General features: G+C 31.2%; 3 protein-coding genes and 1 long non-coding RNA gene across 11 annotated transcripts in view; all 4 read left to right on the top strand.

Moving 5' to 3' along the window:
* Positions 1–1,185, top strand: part of alka (alkaliphile) — a 33,991-nt gene extending 32,806 nt beyond the window's left edge. For 4 of the 6 annotated variants that reach the window (XM_066283014.1, XM_066283019.1, XM_066283016.1 and 1 more), the window contains 5 exons: positions 48–188; positions 250–479; positions 529–654; positions 706–816; positions 870–1,141. In XM_066283014.1, coding sequence (XP_066139111.1) covers positions 48–188; positions 250–479; positions 529–654; positions 706–816; positions 870–1,019 — 758 coding nt within the window. In that variant the 3' untranslated portion in view covers positions 1,020–1,141. Of the gene's footprint in view, positions 1–47; positions 189–249; positions 480–528; positions 655–705; positions 817–869 lie in introns of all 6 variants that reach the window. The other 2 variants (XM_066283015.1, XM_066283018.1) reach the window with 2 other exon arrangements.
* A 4,718-nt stretch (positions 1,186–5,903) lies between these two features.
* On the top strand, positions 5,904–12,218 carry Ude (Uracil-DNA degrading factor). Of its 3 annotated transcripts, none has more exons than XM_066283118.1 (3): positions 5,904–6,040; positions 10,908–11,068; positions 11,395–12,218. In XM_066283118.1, the coding sequence occupies exons 2-3, from the start codon at positions 10,918–10,920 to the stop codon at positions 12,018–12,020; spliced, it is 777 nt and encodes a 258-aa protein (XP_066139215.1). In that variant the 5' UTR covers positions 5,904–6,040; positions 10,908–10,917; the 3' UTR covers positions 12,021–12,218. The 3 variants fall into 3 exon arrangements, with proteins under 3 accessions (XP_066139215.1, XP_066139213.1, XP_066139214.1); XM_066283116.1 differs by lacking the exon at positions 5,904–6,040 and adding an exon at positions 9,185–10,662; XM_066283117.1 differs by lacking the exon at positions 5,904–6,040 and adding an exon at positions 10,669–10,806.
* A 1,170-nt stretch (positions 12,219–13,388) lies between these two features.
* On the top strand, positions 13,389–14,275 carry LOC136339689 (uncharacterized). Its single transcript, XR_010732182.1, has 2 exons — positions 13,389–13,522; positions 13,576–14,275. It is a non-coding gene; the product is annotated as an uncharacterized lncRNA (long non-coding RNA).
* A 727-nt stretch (positions 14,276–15,002) lies between these two features.
* LOC136339641 (jerky protein homolog-like) lies at positions 15,003–16,931 on the top strand. Its single transcript, XM_066283054.1, has 2 exons — positions 15,003–16,086; positions 16,149–16,931. The coding sequence occupies exons 1-2, from the start codon at positions 15,280–15,282 to the stop codon at positions 16,929–16,931; spliced, it is 1,590 nt and encodes a 529-aa protein (XP_066139151.1). The 5' UTR covers positions 15,003–15,279.
* The last annotated feature ends 1,222 nt before the right edge of the window (positions 16,932–18,153 follow it).

Raw genomic sequence — 18,153 nt, 5'->3', positions numbered from 1 at the left:
TAAGTCAAAATGAAATTACAAATAAACTCTTTAAAGTTGTATTTCAGTTTCCTACTCTAACAGAAAAATGACTTTAAAGTGGAGCCCACCGGGGGTGACCATCAGTCCTGAGTTGAAGCTTCTTCAATATAATATATTACAACCACTTGAATTACGTGAAACTCATGCTTATACCTCAGAAAAGAATGGTATAATTTATACCTATACCCTAAACGTGCATATTGATTTTGTAGGAAATAATGTTTCCAGGAAATTTCTCCAGATTAGTAGTTCTTTTGAAATTTGAACGTCAAATTGGGCATCATCTAATTCAGACATTCGCACCTTCCACTTTAGTGGTAGTACTCTCTTGGTTTAGCTTCTGGTTAGACCTAGACGCAATCCCAGCAAGGGTTACTCTTTTGGTGACCTGTCTTTTGACTTTGGTGACTATGTTTACCGGATTAAGAACAGACATTCCTGCAGTTGCCTACGTCAAGGTGTGTTTTATAATTTAAAATGTCATCTCTTTTTTCCTAATTTTTTCAGGCTCTCGATTTGTGGATGGCTGGGTGTATGGTTTCTGTTTTCGCTTCATTAGGCGAATTTGTTATAGTCAAAGTACTGCAAGTTAAATATGCGCTTTTAAAACAAAAGGAGGCGGAAAGATCTGTGGTATTATATTTTGAATTTTTCTGAAGTTGTCTTGATTAAGTATTGTTTCAGGTAACTACATTAACCTCCTGTACCAGAGAACTCGGCGAAAGGAAGAGAGGTTCAAGTTTAGTTTATGCAAAACTACGCAAACATGGATGGCTTAGTTTATATTGGAGAAATGTGAGTTGTAATTTTCAAGTACAAGCTTAATTTTCGTTTATTTGTTTTTACAGAACAAAGGAAAAGTTAAAATAATGTGGAAGGAAATTGATAGGATTTCCAGGATTGTGTTCCCAGCTTTATTCTTTTTGTTTACAGCCATGTATTGGTCGATTCTCATTATCGGTAGCCGATATTCTTATCATCCAATAGAGAATCATTAAGATTGTTATATCTACAGGTTATCAGTGCATTTACCTTTGCCACCTACGAGAATAACATTAACAAAAACTAGAAGAAATAACACTGAAGTGTCATTTGCGTTTCATTATTTTACACCAGAAAATTCAAAGCGTTTATTATTGCAATGACTAGTAAATTTGTCGAAGATTGAGATCGTTTTTCAGTAATAAATATATGCATAAATAGGCTATGCAACAGATAAATATCTCTTTAATTTTCCCTAAAGTAACAATTATCTTTCTCTCTTTCCCTTCTTGTGAAGAACATAGGATACTCTGAAAGAAAAGTTTGATAATTTGAACCATATTGTCGAATTTTAGAAATTGTTTACAGTATTGGAAAATTATTCTACAGTTTTAGTTACGGAATTTTTTCATTTCTCATTTAAAAAATCGCAAAATGCATCAGAAAAAATATATTTTTAAGTATCGAAGTTGTTGGCCTAAATATTTCAAAAAATTCAAAATATGTATTATACAGGGCGTTTCAGAGTTAACTGCACATACGCCACTAGGTATTAGAGTACTAAACCATGATTCAAATTCAGCCATATATCTAAATCTCGATTCATTTTGAAGATACAGAGCGTTTTCCTTTTTTTATTCAATAACTTTATAGTCATAACTTTAGATCTACTCGCTATAACTAATTCAAATTTTGTGGATATTCAAGTATTAACATACTATAACTAACTATAATATATAATTAACGGTGATTGTTAATTGCATGTCGGGATTGGGAAATGGTCTTGTTAGAAATTTTTATAAATTTGAATACCCTGTATATACAGGGTGTTCCAGTTGTAAAGGTAGTAAATTCAACCATATATTCTACATTTAAAAATAAGTGTAGTTTGTCATATAAATTATATACCAAAAATGCTTCTTTATGAAAGTACAGGGTGTGAAAGTTTTAGTAAAAAATCACAAATTCTTGAATATGTCCGAAACCGCTTAAGATATTTTAATGAAATTTTATAGAGTTTGACAGTTAATAGCAACACATATTTTACGATAAAAAAATATTGTTTTTAGTTCTAACAGTGATGTGCACACGGGCAAGCCGCTTGATATTTGCTATTTTTAAATAAAAAAATGGTACGCCACTTCGTAAGTTATAAATTAATTTTCAATTTCTTGTTCAATAACAAATAAAAAAAGTCTCTTGACTTTTCTTTGTACGACGTTTTCAAAACAAGAAAATAAAGGTCATTTCAATGTTTCTTTTTATGCTACTTCCTATGTTTTTACCATTTCAATGTTTTAACTAGAGAATAACGAGGGACATTCTCACAAGAGTTGTTCAAAGCACCCACCATTCTATTCAAAACACAATTGAGTGAATAATCGACTGCCTTACGTCTGCGAGATAAACTAGTGTAATGGTCCCGACAGCATTTTTAATTTCCTGAATTAATCCTTCTCGAGAATTTACGGAAGTTTCGTAAACTACGGTTTTCATGTAACCCCAAACAAAGATATACAAAAGGATCATATTAACTGTCAAATTTTACAAAATTTCATTAAAATATCTCAAATGATTTCGGACATATTCAAGAATTTGTGATTTTTTAACAAAACTTTAACACCCTGTACTTTCGTAACGAAGTATTTTTCGTATATAGTTTATATAACAAACTGCACTTATTTTTTAATTTAGAATACGTGGTTGAATTTACTACCTTTATAATTGGGACACCCTGTATATATATATATTTTTTAGCCATATAGAGCCTTCAATAAAGCATTAAAAGCCGTCTTTACTACGTTAGCTTTATAATTCCCACATGTATCACTTTGTTTCAATAACAAGACATTATTTGAAAAAAATTAAATATTTAAAAATTATTCGAAATAAACGCAATCTTCGTATTCTAATAACGAGAAACTAAATTAAATAATAACAATTACGCAATAAAAAGAACAGTTACAAGAGTGGTTCAAAATAACTGCCATTTACTTATACACATTTTCTTGCTCTCAGCGAAAGTTGCTTTATTGTCTTTTCTATAATGTCGGGATTATTTATGATTGTCACTCAGCAGTTATTTATTCTTGGAAGCAGCTCTTTTATATTTATCTTTTGTTTACAAATCTCAGATTTTTAATGTCCTCACAAGTAATAATTCAATGGATTAAAATCTGGTGATTTAACAGGCCATATATCTTGACCACGACATACAGTTCGTCTTTGGTATCATAGTGAAGTACTCAAACCCTTGGTAGTTTTTGTACAGGTAATTCTGAAACATCCTGGATGCGTTATAAATACTCTGTTTTTGATATTCCAGGGCTACGAATGTTTAGCGAGAATAATTTCAGAGTTGGATTTCTTTGTTAGGGAGAAATATAACAGATTTAATTGACTGTTTCTTTCCATTCCACCATATTTAAGAATTACTCCCCTGATATTACCTCAAATTACCTTCGTTGTTCTATTAGACCAAAAATTATATCAGATTCATCCGTTCTAAAAGATTCTGGAAAATTTCACCGGCAATACAAGTTACGTAAATTACAATGATAATTTCAGTCCTTTTTGGTTAGTTCTTCCGGAAATCGATTTCTATTTACATATTATTCCGGCATTATCCCTTCATAATACATAATACTTTTTTGGAAGTTCCAAAATTTTTAAAAGATCTAATATTACTATGTCTGGTCTACAATTTGATTATAAAGAGGATGGTTTCATGATTCCTGAATATGAAGTTGAAAGGACAGAGAGTAGCTCTAAAAATTTTATTACGCGTTTTGGATAAATAGGGTATTGCAAATGAGTAGGCCAATCCGCTAACCACATTCCTTGAGCGAAAATAATTAGACATTCCTTATAGGACTTTTTTCTTTGGTGCTATTAGATTTATGTATCTCGCCAATCCATATCTAAAAAGGAATAAATAATAATATTAGGTTTCACTTTATGAGGTAAACGTCTGGACTCATTATGAATATACAGGGTGTTTCCTAAGTACGGTACATAACTTCGGGAGCGTATTCTACAGCTAAAATAAAAGTAATTTTGTTATGTAAACTATATACCAAAAATGCTTCGTTGCAGAAATACAGGGTGTGAAAATTTTATTGTCTGAAATTTAATGTCTCACGCACAGATAAATAAACGGTGTTGGTGACTAGTAAAATGTCGACAATTTCGCTACTAAACAAGCAAGTACACAACAAAAAAATTCATATCTTCATACAAGTATTCCTTCTCTTAAGAATAATAAAAAAGAATGAAAAAAATTTTGCTGCAATGTTTTTTATTTATTTACTCGAAAACGGTGCGCCCTACAAAAAAAAGTCAAGAGACCTTTTTTCTTCCAAATCGAACACTTAATTAAAAAAAAGGTCAAAATATTGGAAAAGGACAGTGATGTACCACATTTTTCCTTTAAAATATCCAGCAATTATCCTTCCCGCACGCCACTGGTTACACAACAGCCACTGTTTTTAATGTAAAATACGCACCGTTACTAACTCTCAAATCCTGCAAAATTTCATTAAAATGTCTCAAATATTTCGGAAATATTTAAAAAATTGTAATTTTTTAAAGAAATTTTTACACCCTATATTTCTGTAATAAAGTATTTTTGGGATATAGTTTATATAATAAAATTACCTTTATTTTAGCTGTAGAATACGCTCCCGCAGTTATGTACTGTACTTAGGAAACACCCGGTATATTAAATAAAATAAATAAAAAAAGGGAGAAATGGGAGATACGGCACCATATATATGAAAAGGGTCATTAATTAGTCTTTACATAGATCTTGCCCATGCAATACAAAATAAAATAGTGCTCCAACTTGTATTAACAACTTTTACTGTGTTTTATTAACCACTCATTTTTTCTTCTTTATCCAAGAGGTGCTTTATACTCACTATACAGTGCCGCAGTGATAAAAAAATAATAATTTTGTTAATAATTTAAGTGTTTCTTGACATATTTTAATGAAATTTTGTACTGATGTATAATTTGATCAAATGCATTTTTTTATAATTTTGATATAAAAATTTAATGCAATTTTTTTTTGAACAGAAGTAAATAAGAGATACGTTCATATTACAATATGTTATAATAAAAAATGGGTACCATATATTGAAAGGCAAGATGCGGGAATATTTCAAAAGTGAATGTTGCATTAAAATTTTTCAAGAATAAAAAAAATTAAGATAAAGGAATATATATTTTTAAAATTTAAACACATTCACCATTGATGGGCGCAAAAAAAGTTTAAGGGGAAACGTGTTCATGATCCCCCATTTTCTCTACTTTGGTTTCAATTTTTTTCCCCAAATTATAGAAAACGTGCGCTTTATCAAATTGTACATCACTATAAAATGTCTTAAAATATAGCAAAGAAACATCGAAGGCATTAACAAAATTAATTATTGCGCACAACTTTAACCCTGTATGGTGAGTATAAAGTGCTAAATAGAGATCCGCACAAGAAAATTCTAATTATTTTCATTCAAGGAATTTTCGGTAAGCGGTTTGGCCTACTAATTTGCAACATCCTATATGTAATGTATACATATTAATAGTAACGATAAGCATAGTCTATTATAATACTGAGGTACAGTGATCCATAAGTTTGAAGTTTCAAGGATATGAAGAAAAATTGGGGTTAGTACAGGTTAAATATGACAATGCTAAATTTGCCTCACATCAACCACTGGAAAGCTTAAACGACTGCCTAGAATTAGGTAAGCTTAATTAGGTCAATGCTAATTTTAAATAGCATATACTGGCTGGCTAGAACGTATGGGGGAAGACGTTTATCACATTTGAACCGCAATTATAAGCTTTAAAAAGCAGTTTATCACCTTTAAATGTTTCATTCATTTGAGTGTTTTTGCATGCTCTGCTGTTTCTAAGAATGATAGGCAAAATTTGCATAAAGCTTAATAACTAAAGGGAATGGAATGCTGGTATGTAAAAGATGTAAAAAAACCTAGCAACAAACAGTAATATCATCATTCTAAAAGGTCTATAAGAGGTAAGTGATTGGTGCTTGATTATTCTACCCAATTTGACCTTTTTTAAAAGAAAATTATTATTTGTATTGATTACTTAAGAGGTACTTATTTTTTATTAGTATTTAGTTTCTTCTCATATATCCGAGGTTGACCTTTTGTCGAAATAGTGGTAACAAAATATTTTCCATGCTTATTGAACAAGAGATCACATAACAGTTTTTATTAAGTAGAAATGCATATGTACTTTCTTTGATTTTAAGCTACTTTTATAATAATTCATAACGATGGCATGGTTCCATTTAATTTTAGGATCATTTTCAAATACGTGCTGAAATATATTTGATCTACGATTTTAATGTTTTTTAATTCACTTTTTTAAAGTTTGAGAGGTTTCGCCAATACAAAATTTCTCATGTTTTTAAAGCGTTTTATATGTATATGACATTTTCTATGTGTTCGTTTTTGTTTTCTGGTTTTGTCTTCGTGGGGTTTAACTGTGGTGTGTTAGTTAGTCTAAAAACGATTCTTACATTCAATTAATTTTCTAATTGTTTGATTTGTTCTGACATATCTGTTATGGTTTGTATGAAAAAGTTTGTGTGTAATAATTAGATTTTCATTTTGCGGCACTACTCATTATGTTTTTACATAAATAATTTTAAATGTTTTTCTAATCGATATTGAAACGTTCAAAATGGTTTGTACAAAAATTTCAATGTTCATTGTGTTCCGTCAAATATTTATATTCAAATTTTTATTTCATCTAGTTTTCAATTTCAAAGTGCCTTTTTCAATAGATTTTTTCTACAGTTATCCAAATTATTATCATATTTGTATATTTTATTATTCTATATATAGAATATTTATTATCACATTACTTCGTTTTCAAATAGAGCAGTACATTGATATTACTAATGGTAGGAGAATTGTAAGTTAAGTTTTTTATGAATAAGTCAGTTTTTTTTAAAGGAAAATATATTTTTTAATAAAAAACTTCATATATACACAAGCAAACATCGTGAAGGAATAATCTAAGGCCTCTTTTTAATCTAGCATGTAACCTATCTACTAAAAAAAATGCATCATAACTACAAGCAACTTAGTATAGTATAGTATAAGCACTTAGTATTCTATAACATAATGCATGCAATTTATTGTTTTATCTTGCATAGTAGACGATATAATCATGAAGAGTTTATCATTATCGGTTTTTGGAATTTTTCTAAAAACTTATTTGCACCTAGTCGTAACGAATCTCTTTTATGGTAACTATTAAAAGATTATGTGCTCCTTTTGATAACACTGCTTTTCACAACATTTATTGCCTGAAACGTTCGAACTGTTGTCGTTATTTTTATCAGATCTTGTTTTCGATTTAAAGCAATTGAAGTTAAGGAAAGAAATAACAAGTTTTTAGTTAAAAAAATATTTTATAAAATAGTATTAATTGTTAGCTTTAAAAAGCCGCGTCTGTTATGTGTAGTGCTGGAAAAATGACGCATCACAAACCAGCAATAATCGGATGTCATACGCGTATCTCAAAAACACTGGTAATGCTCGTCAATAACACATAAATCTTGATTCATACGTTCTTCTTGTTATTCACTCAGATCAACCAAGACGTCAGGAAACTTGTTAAGATAAATATGAAAAAAATTAATTTTTATACACATACTACATCTTATATTTTTTAATCATAACAGTAGATCTTCTACTACTTGGACGTAATTATCTGATTTTTTATTACCTAAAAAATTTTGCATCACTAAAACAAAAGTTTTCCAAGCATTTGATTCAATATCAGTCGTCGAATCTATGAAGTTGGTGTTTTACGTGTGTTTTCTGATTTGAAGAGCATCAAAAATATGCACTTTTAACTTTTACATTGTAAACTGAGGAAATTTCCAGCTAATGTATGAGTAACAACTCTCACTTTCGTCAAAATTTTTGAAAAATTGTTTCATGATGCTCAGTTTTATATATAATGGTGGCAGGATGATATTGTCATGAGATACCAATGGATTGTGAATCACATTTTGTTTAGTAAGTGCCATATATTCTCTCAAAGGCCAATTTCTTTTTACCCAATGATCAACTTTAGCTTTACTATCCTAGAGACATACGAAACATGGGAACTTAGTGTACCCACTTTGCTAACTAAGAAGAATGTTAACTATTTTTAAATGAACACAAATAACCCATTGATGTTCATGATACTTCAATTTTTCCACAATTAATGAAACGTTACAATATTCCTCCTTCAAATTTGTACTGTGCGCAATAGGTATCCCCACGTATTTATTTCTATTATGTAACAAAATGCATGTAAGGCCAAGTTTTGAACTGTCAATAAACAAACGCTATTCACTTGGTTTATATTGCGTCAAATCCATTTTTATTAACAAACTCTGGATATCTGAACAGAATATAATTTTGTCATCTTGGTACAACAAACCAGCGTAAGTTTTCTTCGCGGTGTCTATAAAGAGTAATTTTTGCGTCTCAAGTATTTTTTTTTCTTTTAAAAGTGATGCCAACAATTTCGATGATTGTTTAGAAAGATTTAGATCTCTTACAAGATCGTCTAAGTCATTTTGCGAAAAGGGTTGAGGTTTTTCGTCTGATAAAATTTTAAAATCAGTATCAGTTTCTGTTGATTCAGAATCCACATTAACTTACATTTCATGTTCAGATACATTTTCAGTAACTGGAACTGAAGGAATTAGAATTTTAACCGAATGTTGTACGGGACGCTGCATCGATATCGTATTTGGACATTGCCATTTAGTTCAATTTCTCCTGTTCATACCTTTTATATTCACACTACAAAAATAACGATTGTCTAGATCATTTTTTGGTTTTTATCAAATAGTTGGGATTTCAAATTTAAACGCACTCCTTTTTCCACTTTTCCTTAATTTCAAATATTTAATATGCGATTTACAAACAAATTCAGGAACTCAGAGTTTATCATTTTTATCCAGCGTCAAACCAAAATGTGGCAAATAGATATTTTTAACTGACTCGCTGATAGTTTTTCTAGATTTTTTAAAACATATTAACCACACACGTAACAAAAATGGTTTTTATTATTTAAACAACACCTTTTCGAACTACACATAATGCCAACACAGTGATTTTGCTTAAAACCTGCACGTTATATGCAAATAAATAAAAATAAAGAAAAAACAAATATTGAAGAAATTGGAGATATACAAAAAAAAGTTCACAAATTTTAAAACAGCATGTTATAGATAAGTTTTTTCAGGTATAAAGTTTCCGGCAACAGAGAAAAGGTTAAATTTTGTAAACCGAGTGTAATCATTATGGATAAAAAGTAAACAAAATAGTTTTTCATTCGAGACAACTGTTTATATTGCTGATTTTATGAGTAACAAATGTAAATCGCCTGAGTCGGAACTCATAATAACACCAGCGGGTAACACCTTATTCAAGTTCATATAGAGTGTCCCTATGAAAAGGAGCCCTCTTGGATATTTCGTATATACAATAAATAATTTGAGAGTGCCGCTAATTATCTCGAGAAATTTTACAAAATATGGGTGAATTATTTAAATCGCGTTTATACTTTTGTATAGAAGCAAATGGAGGTCAACTCGAGTGTTTATTTGAAATAAATTTTTGAATTGTGTTTTTTAAAGTGAATTTAACGATGACAAACAAAATTTTAATTTTTGCAAAAAGGACTTATCAAAATAACTTTTGCCATTACCTATTTTAAAAAAAGTTCCAATTTCTTTGTAACTAAGCATCACATGATCCTTTTTCCCTATTCAAACTTAAGGGGCTATAACACCCCTTCTTACGGGGTTACTCGTTACGGCGTCAAATATACTTGAAAACAAGAAAAATTAATTGACGTGTTTTGGTAATTTTTTTCAGGCACAGCAGTATAAGAAATATATGACGTGGCTCCTTATCATTGGTACGCCCTGTATATGGTTTACTATTTCAGATGAGCCCAAGATTTCAACAAACAGATCATATAGTAAAAATGAAAATGTCATTCATATCATGAATTATTCACTCGGTTCATTTGGAAGCTAAATATAACTCTAAGACTCCTACAGCTGCTGAAGAAATACTTACCGTTAAATGTCCCCCCTTTAATATGTTTTCCTATTTAGGCCACGGCAGAAAGTATGTTTTTGTATAGTATCATTCATACTATCATAATTCTTATATCAATCGAAGATATGGAATCGGCAAGAAACCATGAGGATATATTAAAGAACCGTCATCAATTACTATATTTTTTGTCGACTTGTCTGATCTATCGATATGCATGATCCGTAATGAGTTGGCATTTCAAAAATAATTCTTTTTAACAATTCTTATCTCCCTTAGAAAGTAAAAGCAAGTTTAAGACTCTTAATACCAAGCAGTTATGATGTAACCTCCGACTTTGGGAGATTCTATCATGGCTCGCATCACAATTTAAAGGAAGCGGCCAATTCCTACATTAAGAATCAAGTGACAAACCTTGAATTTGCCTGTTTACCGCATGCATAAAAATATATTGATCGACTCAGAATAGCAACCAGTATAATAGCGCTGTCTGTTTGTGGTGAACAGCTCGTATACGCACTGTTGTTTGGGGAGTTATAGCTTAGAAACCACGGTAAGTTTGTTAGAGAAAGTATGTCAATGTGTCAGTTTTGTATGAGGGTGTCGATATTGCATTAGTTACTTTCCTAAGAGATTGACGAACGATATTATAAGTACGTTTATTTAAGCGTATAACACAAAAGTTATCATTTTACCGGTAAGTTTGCATGTAAATTACAAATTTTACGATTTACGAGCAGATAATAACTTATAATGTTAGTATCAGTTTATAAGTATCTACAGGGTGTTTTTTTTCAGTTAAATTGCAATGGCAGACAAACCAGATACCGTGCCAGGTTTGGGTTTTAAGGATAAAGAGAAAGCTTTGGAGACCTTACAAATTCTCGAAGGCAGAGACCCGGATTACCAGAAATTAGCAATCAAAGGACTTATTGGACGAGCCAAAAGAACCTTAACTCGTAAGAATAATTAAACATTTTTGGGTATTAAAAATGTGAGCAAATTAAGGTGCCAAAACTTTCCGCATTTACCTCGAAAAATTTATTCATATACTATATAAATATATCCGAGATCCATCGTCATAAGCCAAAATAAAACTTGAGGCCACTGTGTAGCAAGCTATCTTTAGTCTTACGAAATTAACAATTTATGAAATATACATACGTGGTCCGGCGGCATTATTTTTTGCAATGCCGCCTCAATTGTATACATTAATAAGAGAGAAGATTAATTGTTTATTTATTATTGTTCACATCAATATGTATGTTTTTTTAACCTTTTTTAGTCACAAAAGATAAAGAAAAACTCCAAAACATCAACGATGCCTTGAAAACCTTCGATGATTGGTTAAAAGACTTCGAATTCAAAAACTTGGCGAAAGAAAACAAAGCATATCTCCCTTTATCTTCGGTCCAGGCTCTACTTCCTCTAAAAGAAAAATATGGCATTGAAAGTGAATTGGCAGATAAGTTTCTTAAGGCCTATAAAGAAAACGCAAAAGGCGATTACAAGAACTTGAGAACAGTCTCAAGTGGAGAAAACCAGTCTACATGGGATATAGTGCGGAACAAGGAACTCAAGAAAATCTGGAAGGAATATGAGGAGTCTCGTCCAGATTTATGGAGTAGCGAAGATTTGCCTACAAAAGAGCATTTAAGGTTAATTTTGTGGGCTTACAGCCCAGAGGCAAACAAAATAAAAAAAAATGTGTCCAATTATGAGGAAAAACTGGGCAGTTTGAAAATTTCAAGTAATAATGATAGCAGCGAAGAGGAGGAGAAACCTACGAAGGAAGAGGAGAAGAAAGGTAGTAAGAGAAAGTCTGGAGGAAGCAGTGGGAGTAGTGCAAGTGAGAGCAGTAATAGCGGAAGCGATGTAGAGACCCCGAAAAAGAAAAGCAAGAAGGAATAAATATAGTTCTTTTTTGAATTAAAATAATATTCATTTTTTGAAGACTAGTGTTTGATATCAGATTAATTGTTTCTAACCTTTAGGCTAAATTGATCGAAATTCGTTATTGTTAGATGAGTATTAGTTTCAATATGTGCCTATTGTTTCTATTTACGTATCATACTTATTTTTGCAAATAAACCCAGAATAAGTTTGTCATTTGACTTTAGAATTATTTCTTTTCTTCAAAAGACACATTATAAGCAGGCTATACGTATTTGCAGCAATGAAGGTGATAACTATTTCTCCATATTCAGAATATTTGAATAAGGTGACGAATTTGTTCACAGCACCCTAATTGAAAGGTTTTTCACATTCCTTCTATCTGTTTATGGATTTATATTACTAGTAGCTTTCCCAGGGGCAACCTAATTTTATAAGTGAAAAGAAAAGATTAATCAGGTATTTAGAGTTACCCGAAGTCAACTAACTTGGCATTAATTATTTTTCTGGTATGGTGCGTACACCGATAAATTCTAAACTTTCCATATTCAATCTAAAGAATTCTCCCCTCCAGCAATATTTTACAGAAATGGATTAATCGGTTATTCAGAATTACACAAGATCAACTTGACGAGACACAAATTATGTCCCCGAAGGGATTCATACCATGATAAATTTTGCATCTCCCATATCCAATTTATATATAGAATACCTCTCTTTTACATCAATCAAATCATCAAAACCGATGGACTGAATATCTAATATGACCCGAATTCAAACAAACTTAGTACAAATTTACCCTTTAACATAATGCACACACACTAATATATTCTGAACTTCCCATATCCAGTCTACATGATACAGCTCTTTTGTAATATTACCGATTGATCGGATATCTAGAGGAACTCTTCATATCAAATTTGGAATGAATGATGCCACCGGTTCTGTGTGTACCTTCTAACTCATATCAGACCCAACAGCTACCATGGTTTTCTTGTTGTCAATGCAAATTTAGTTAACCCGTGAATTATTTCCAAAGCGGGTAATAGTTTTCTTATGTATGTTTGATATTTTTTACTTTTCAGAAATAAGGTGCTGACCTTAATTAGAGTTGTAAGAGAAATTATTGTTTAATATAGAAATCCAATTTTAAATTTTTATAATGGGACATAGCCCTGTTTAAGCTGATTTTAGTGATATAGGATTTTATATTTTTTTCTCTTATATTACCTTCAAAAGTTTGTTCAAAACTTCTTTAAAACTATCTTTTGTATTTAAAAATGTCTCTTTTAATAATAATGGAGCTATCAAAAACCAGGTTCTTTCCAGTATTCCAATGCCCGTTATTCAAAGATCAGCGAGTTACGTGTTAAAAAAAATTGATTGGCAACCTAATCCCGATATCTATCATCAGTGGAATGTGGAAGTACAAAACAAAATGGAATCATTTTAGTAATACCATTTCTAAGATGGTTAAGGAAAAGTATCACTCAAGACAGACAATAATCCCAGACTTAGAAGTAAGAGAAAGTCGAAACCTCAAGACCCTCTACCCTAACGTTTAACTTTCCAGGAATAGTTCCGGGTTGTTGTAAACTGCAGGTACAGAAAGCTCGAGGTTTTTAGTGGATAGGTACCCCCAACGAATCGTATGCTATCCCGTCACTAGTACGTCCCTCCGGATGTTTTTAGTTTTTCCCGACGACAAAAAAGTTATTTCTAGTATATTAGTACTGGTATGCATTCCAGTATACTTGAAGTGTTTTGCCAGTAGCTAAAAAGATGTTCTGTTTAATAAAGAAGTAGTGCTGAAGTTATGTGTCAATCACCGCAAGTACGACAAAGTACGAAAATGTAAAGACAAAAGCCAAAGAAGAATGTCAGTATGTGTAATACAAGATTCATTAGACATAAGTTTAAAAAATTACTGGCTTTTTTGATAAATATAAGCATTGTTTATTGCTTGTTTTCTGCATGTCAGAGCATTGGCTTACTAAAGGGAATCGAGTATTTGGCGTATTGAGAACTTCAATGCTTGTATCTACTCATTTAGAGAGGATCCACAAGGAAGAGGTACTTTCGCATATTGGCCAAAAAAATTTGGACGTATTTCCGATCAACATCAGTGAACACGTATAATTGTGAGAGGTATTTTCAATGTTATACTACATAGGTGTGCAGCATTTCAAAGAATAACTTATGTTGTTAAAAAAAATATTTATTTCCTGAGTGTTTTGAATTAAATAGATTATCAGTTTTGACTTATTGAGAAATTGTGTTTTTGTTTTGTAAATATCATCGCTATCAATATTATATTTTCTTCTTTTTCTATTTAAATTTATAATTATGTGATGGTTTAATTTTACAATTGCAAGCAATCTGAAAGGATTTTTTTAAATTTCTTATATAAGGTGGCCCATTTAAAACAGTCCACCTGAAACATCTTGAATAGAATTTTTTTCTTCGGAAAACTTCGAGACACGTCAATTTTACTTTTAAAAGGGACATTTTTAGATCAAAATCATAGGTGTAGACTCATGCCTTTAAACAAAGTCGCAACCCCTTCGAGAATCTTAAATCGTACGGGAGGGTCAAGTGGCACATCAAATTAAAGGTATTTCAATTTTTTTTACAAGTATACTGAAATTTTTTTGCCCCGACTTTAAATATTGTAAAAAAAACGTTTTAAAAAATCGGTGCAATAAATCAAAAAAAATTACTTTAACTTAATAAGAATATTATAAACCCACTAATGCAACAAAAAATTATGTTTATCATCAAACTCTTAAGATAAGGTGATAGATTTTATTAGCATTAAACGGGTAGTTTTGTTCCGATTTTATATTAATCAGAACTGTTTTACAAATAGTGATCTGGGTGATATTCACTTTATTTATGATTATTATTAGCTTTATTTTATGTGCTTAATATAACTAGTTGATAAAAATAACTAATTAGTACATAAAAATACAAAATTATCAAATACAGCAGACGCTCGATAACGTAAATATGGGATAACTAAAACTTGCGCTAATGTAAACACATACTTCGTTCTATAGCATCAAACGGAACACGCGATAATGTAAACAATGTATACGCTCGATGACGTAAACAACTTTTTGCGACGGTGAATCGCCGATTTATGTTGGGGATTCACCTTTGCAAGAAAGTACGACAAACCTGGCAAACCAAGCCAGTCGTAGATGGTGTTTAGAACACGTTTATACATACGTTATAACAACCAATACATTGCATGCGTTAATACATTTTTACGATCATGGCATCCATGTCGTATAAAAGAAAATGTTTAAAATTAAGTGAGAAAGTGAAAATTATAGAAGAAGTTTCATTAGGCGCTGGAGTAACACAATTAGCAAAAAAATATGGTGTATCAAAAGCAACAATTTGCAAAATTAAGCGCATGAAAAGACAACTTTTACAAAGAACGTGCAATACATTTGGAGGACCGGGAAATAGAAGAACTTTAAAAAATGCAAAGGCACCCAAAATGGAAAATTCTCTGTATAAGTGGTTTTTACAACAGCGGGAAAATCATGTTCCAATTAGTGGCGAAATACTTAAAGAGAGAGCTAAATTGTTAAATCAAAAACTGAAAGAAACTGAAAATTTCGTTGCTAGTGATGGCTGGCTGCAACGATTCAAAGGAAGATATGGAATTCGACTGTTATCTATATCTGGTGAAAAATTATCAGCACAACCACAATTAGTACAACCATTTAAAGAAAAATTGATAAAAATCATTAAAGAGTTAGATTTAAGAATGGAACAAATTTACAACGCAGATGAAAGTGGTCTTTATTGGAAAATGTTACCAGAGAAAACTTACGCTGCATCATATGAAAAATCTGCTCCGGGTATAAAAACAGAAAAACAACGAATAACGTTTTTGGCCTGTACTAATGCTAATGGTTCACACAAGATAAAACCATTGGTAATAGGAAAAGCACAAAATCCACGATCATTTAAAAATTTTAAAGTTCCTGTTGATTATGACTGTTCAAAAACCGCCTGGATGACTAGCGGTATATTCCTGAAATGGTTTCATAAGCGCTTTGTTCCTCAGGTATAACAATAAACAAACACAAATGATCTGTGCATAATTTAAAGATGTTTTTCAATTTGTAGGTAAAAAATTTCCTAAAAGAACAGAAGCTTCCAATAAAAGCGTTATTACTATTGGATAATGCACCATGTCATCCTCCAGAACAACAACTGAGGAGCAGAGATGGGTCAATTTTTGTTATGTACATGCCTCCTAACGTAACATCAATAATTCAACCAATGGACCAGAATATAATAAGACTAACAAAACTGTACTATCGAAAGTTTTTACTTTCATCTGTTTTGTCTAAGAATCCTCAAAACATATCTGATGCTTTAAAAAAAGTAACATTAAGAGAAGCTGTCACAGATTTACATATGGCCTGGAGTGAACTTAATCAGGAAACTATTGCAAAATGTTGGAATAAGCTGTTTAGTACCAATGATGAAGATAATGAAGAAGAGAATGTTCCCTTAAGTGTAATTAGAGAACGTTTGCTATCCAGCGTTGACTCTATTGTCAATAGTGCATCATTGGATGTTGTTAATTTATTGAAAGTAGTGAATCCTAACACTGTTTGTACCTCAGCTGATATTAATATTTGGAACGAGGACAAACTAACGAATGATGCTACTAAAGATGAGAACAGTGAGAATGATGAAGACGATTCCATTGAAGCAAAAAGTTTGGTGACTGATGCCCAAGCTGTACATATATTTAATGAAGCTTTAGATTGGGCTGAAAGAAAAGAAGTGTCATACGCGGATATTTTAGTTCTTCGTAAATTACGGGCTCAGGCATTAGAAGATAATGCTAATCGCAAATTTACGCAGACTAAAATTGCTGATTATTTTTCTTCTAATTAATAACTACTTATTACTACAATAAAAGAATATTTGTTAATTTTTTATAGGTATGTTAGTATTAAACGTTTCTTTCAATAAATCTTTGAATTTTTAAATTACGTTCGCTAATGGAAACATTTCGATAATGTGAACCACACTTGGTTTTAATTAGTTCACATTATCGAACGTCTGCTGTATTAAACAAGTAGCTTTTGGTTCAAAACCTACTTTAGCATTTTCCTGAAAATAATAAGAAATGTATGCAAAACATTAAATTGAATTTTCCTCAAAAACGGTGACATTTAGAGATATTATTCAAGAGTATCGTTTTGAGTAAAAAACTCTAGGTTTATATATTTTCAGCAAAGAAATATAGAATTCACATTTCCTAATGAAATATGGCTGTATTTGTAACACAAACCCTCTCAATGACAGGTTTATGGTTTACAGTTAATTACTTTGGTCAGATATTTCAATTGAGCACCTCAAAATGGGGAAAATATAAAAGTTTCATACATTTTTGTTAAGTAATTTGGGAATTAATTAGCAAATATAATCTCATCGGAGTCTCTTTGAAGGCACCATGTCTCTGTTAGAGAGCACTTCACGACACATACTTATTTATTAATTTGGTATTATTTTTGCACACAAATTGCAGTGTTTAAAGGTTGGCACCTAATTATGGGACACTCTGTATAGTCATAAGTGTAGGAAGTTCGAAGTGGTGAGGTCTATTTTGAAGGGCAAAGACATTTCGAAGTTTTTTGAATCTTTGAGAGTTTATGGGATACGTTTTAGGTGAGATTGACTTAAATTAAATCGATTCTACTAGCTAGGAAAAGCCTGGGGTTAAATATGTTGTGATAGTTGTTAATGGTATTGGAAGTTTTAGGGTATAAATGTCCTATTATTATGAATCATAATTACGTCATTTTTTAATTTCTACCGGGATTATTAAAGTTATCTTAAATAGTTTTCTTAACCCGTGCGCCCACCAAAAACAATTGTTTTCCGGTATAATCTAGTTAAGTTCTATTATATCGCTCACGCATTTGGTAAGGTTTACGACTCCGTTAAATAATCCCTTTAACATGATAGATAAGGTGTAATCTGAAAAAACCTTTGCAGGTGTGTAATTAAATATATTAAATTATATTAAATTAAATATTACAATAATGGCGATAGTAGGGACTATGGCGTTTCTAACGCGGCGAGAAATAACGCAAACGACACGGAGGCGGAA

The sequence above is a fragment of the Euwallacea fornicatus genome, chromosome 6 (assembly GCF_040115645.1).
Source record: "Euwallacea fornicatus isolate EFF26 chromosome 6, ASM4011564v1, whole genome shotgun sequence".
Lineage (NCBI taxonomy): Eukaryota > Metazoa > Arthropoda > Insecta > Coleoptera > Curculionidae > Euwallacea > Euwallacea fornicatus.
Note: the sequence above shows the minus strand (reverse complement) of the source record. Positions and strands in the feature narration are given on the sequence as shown.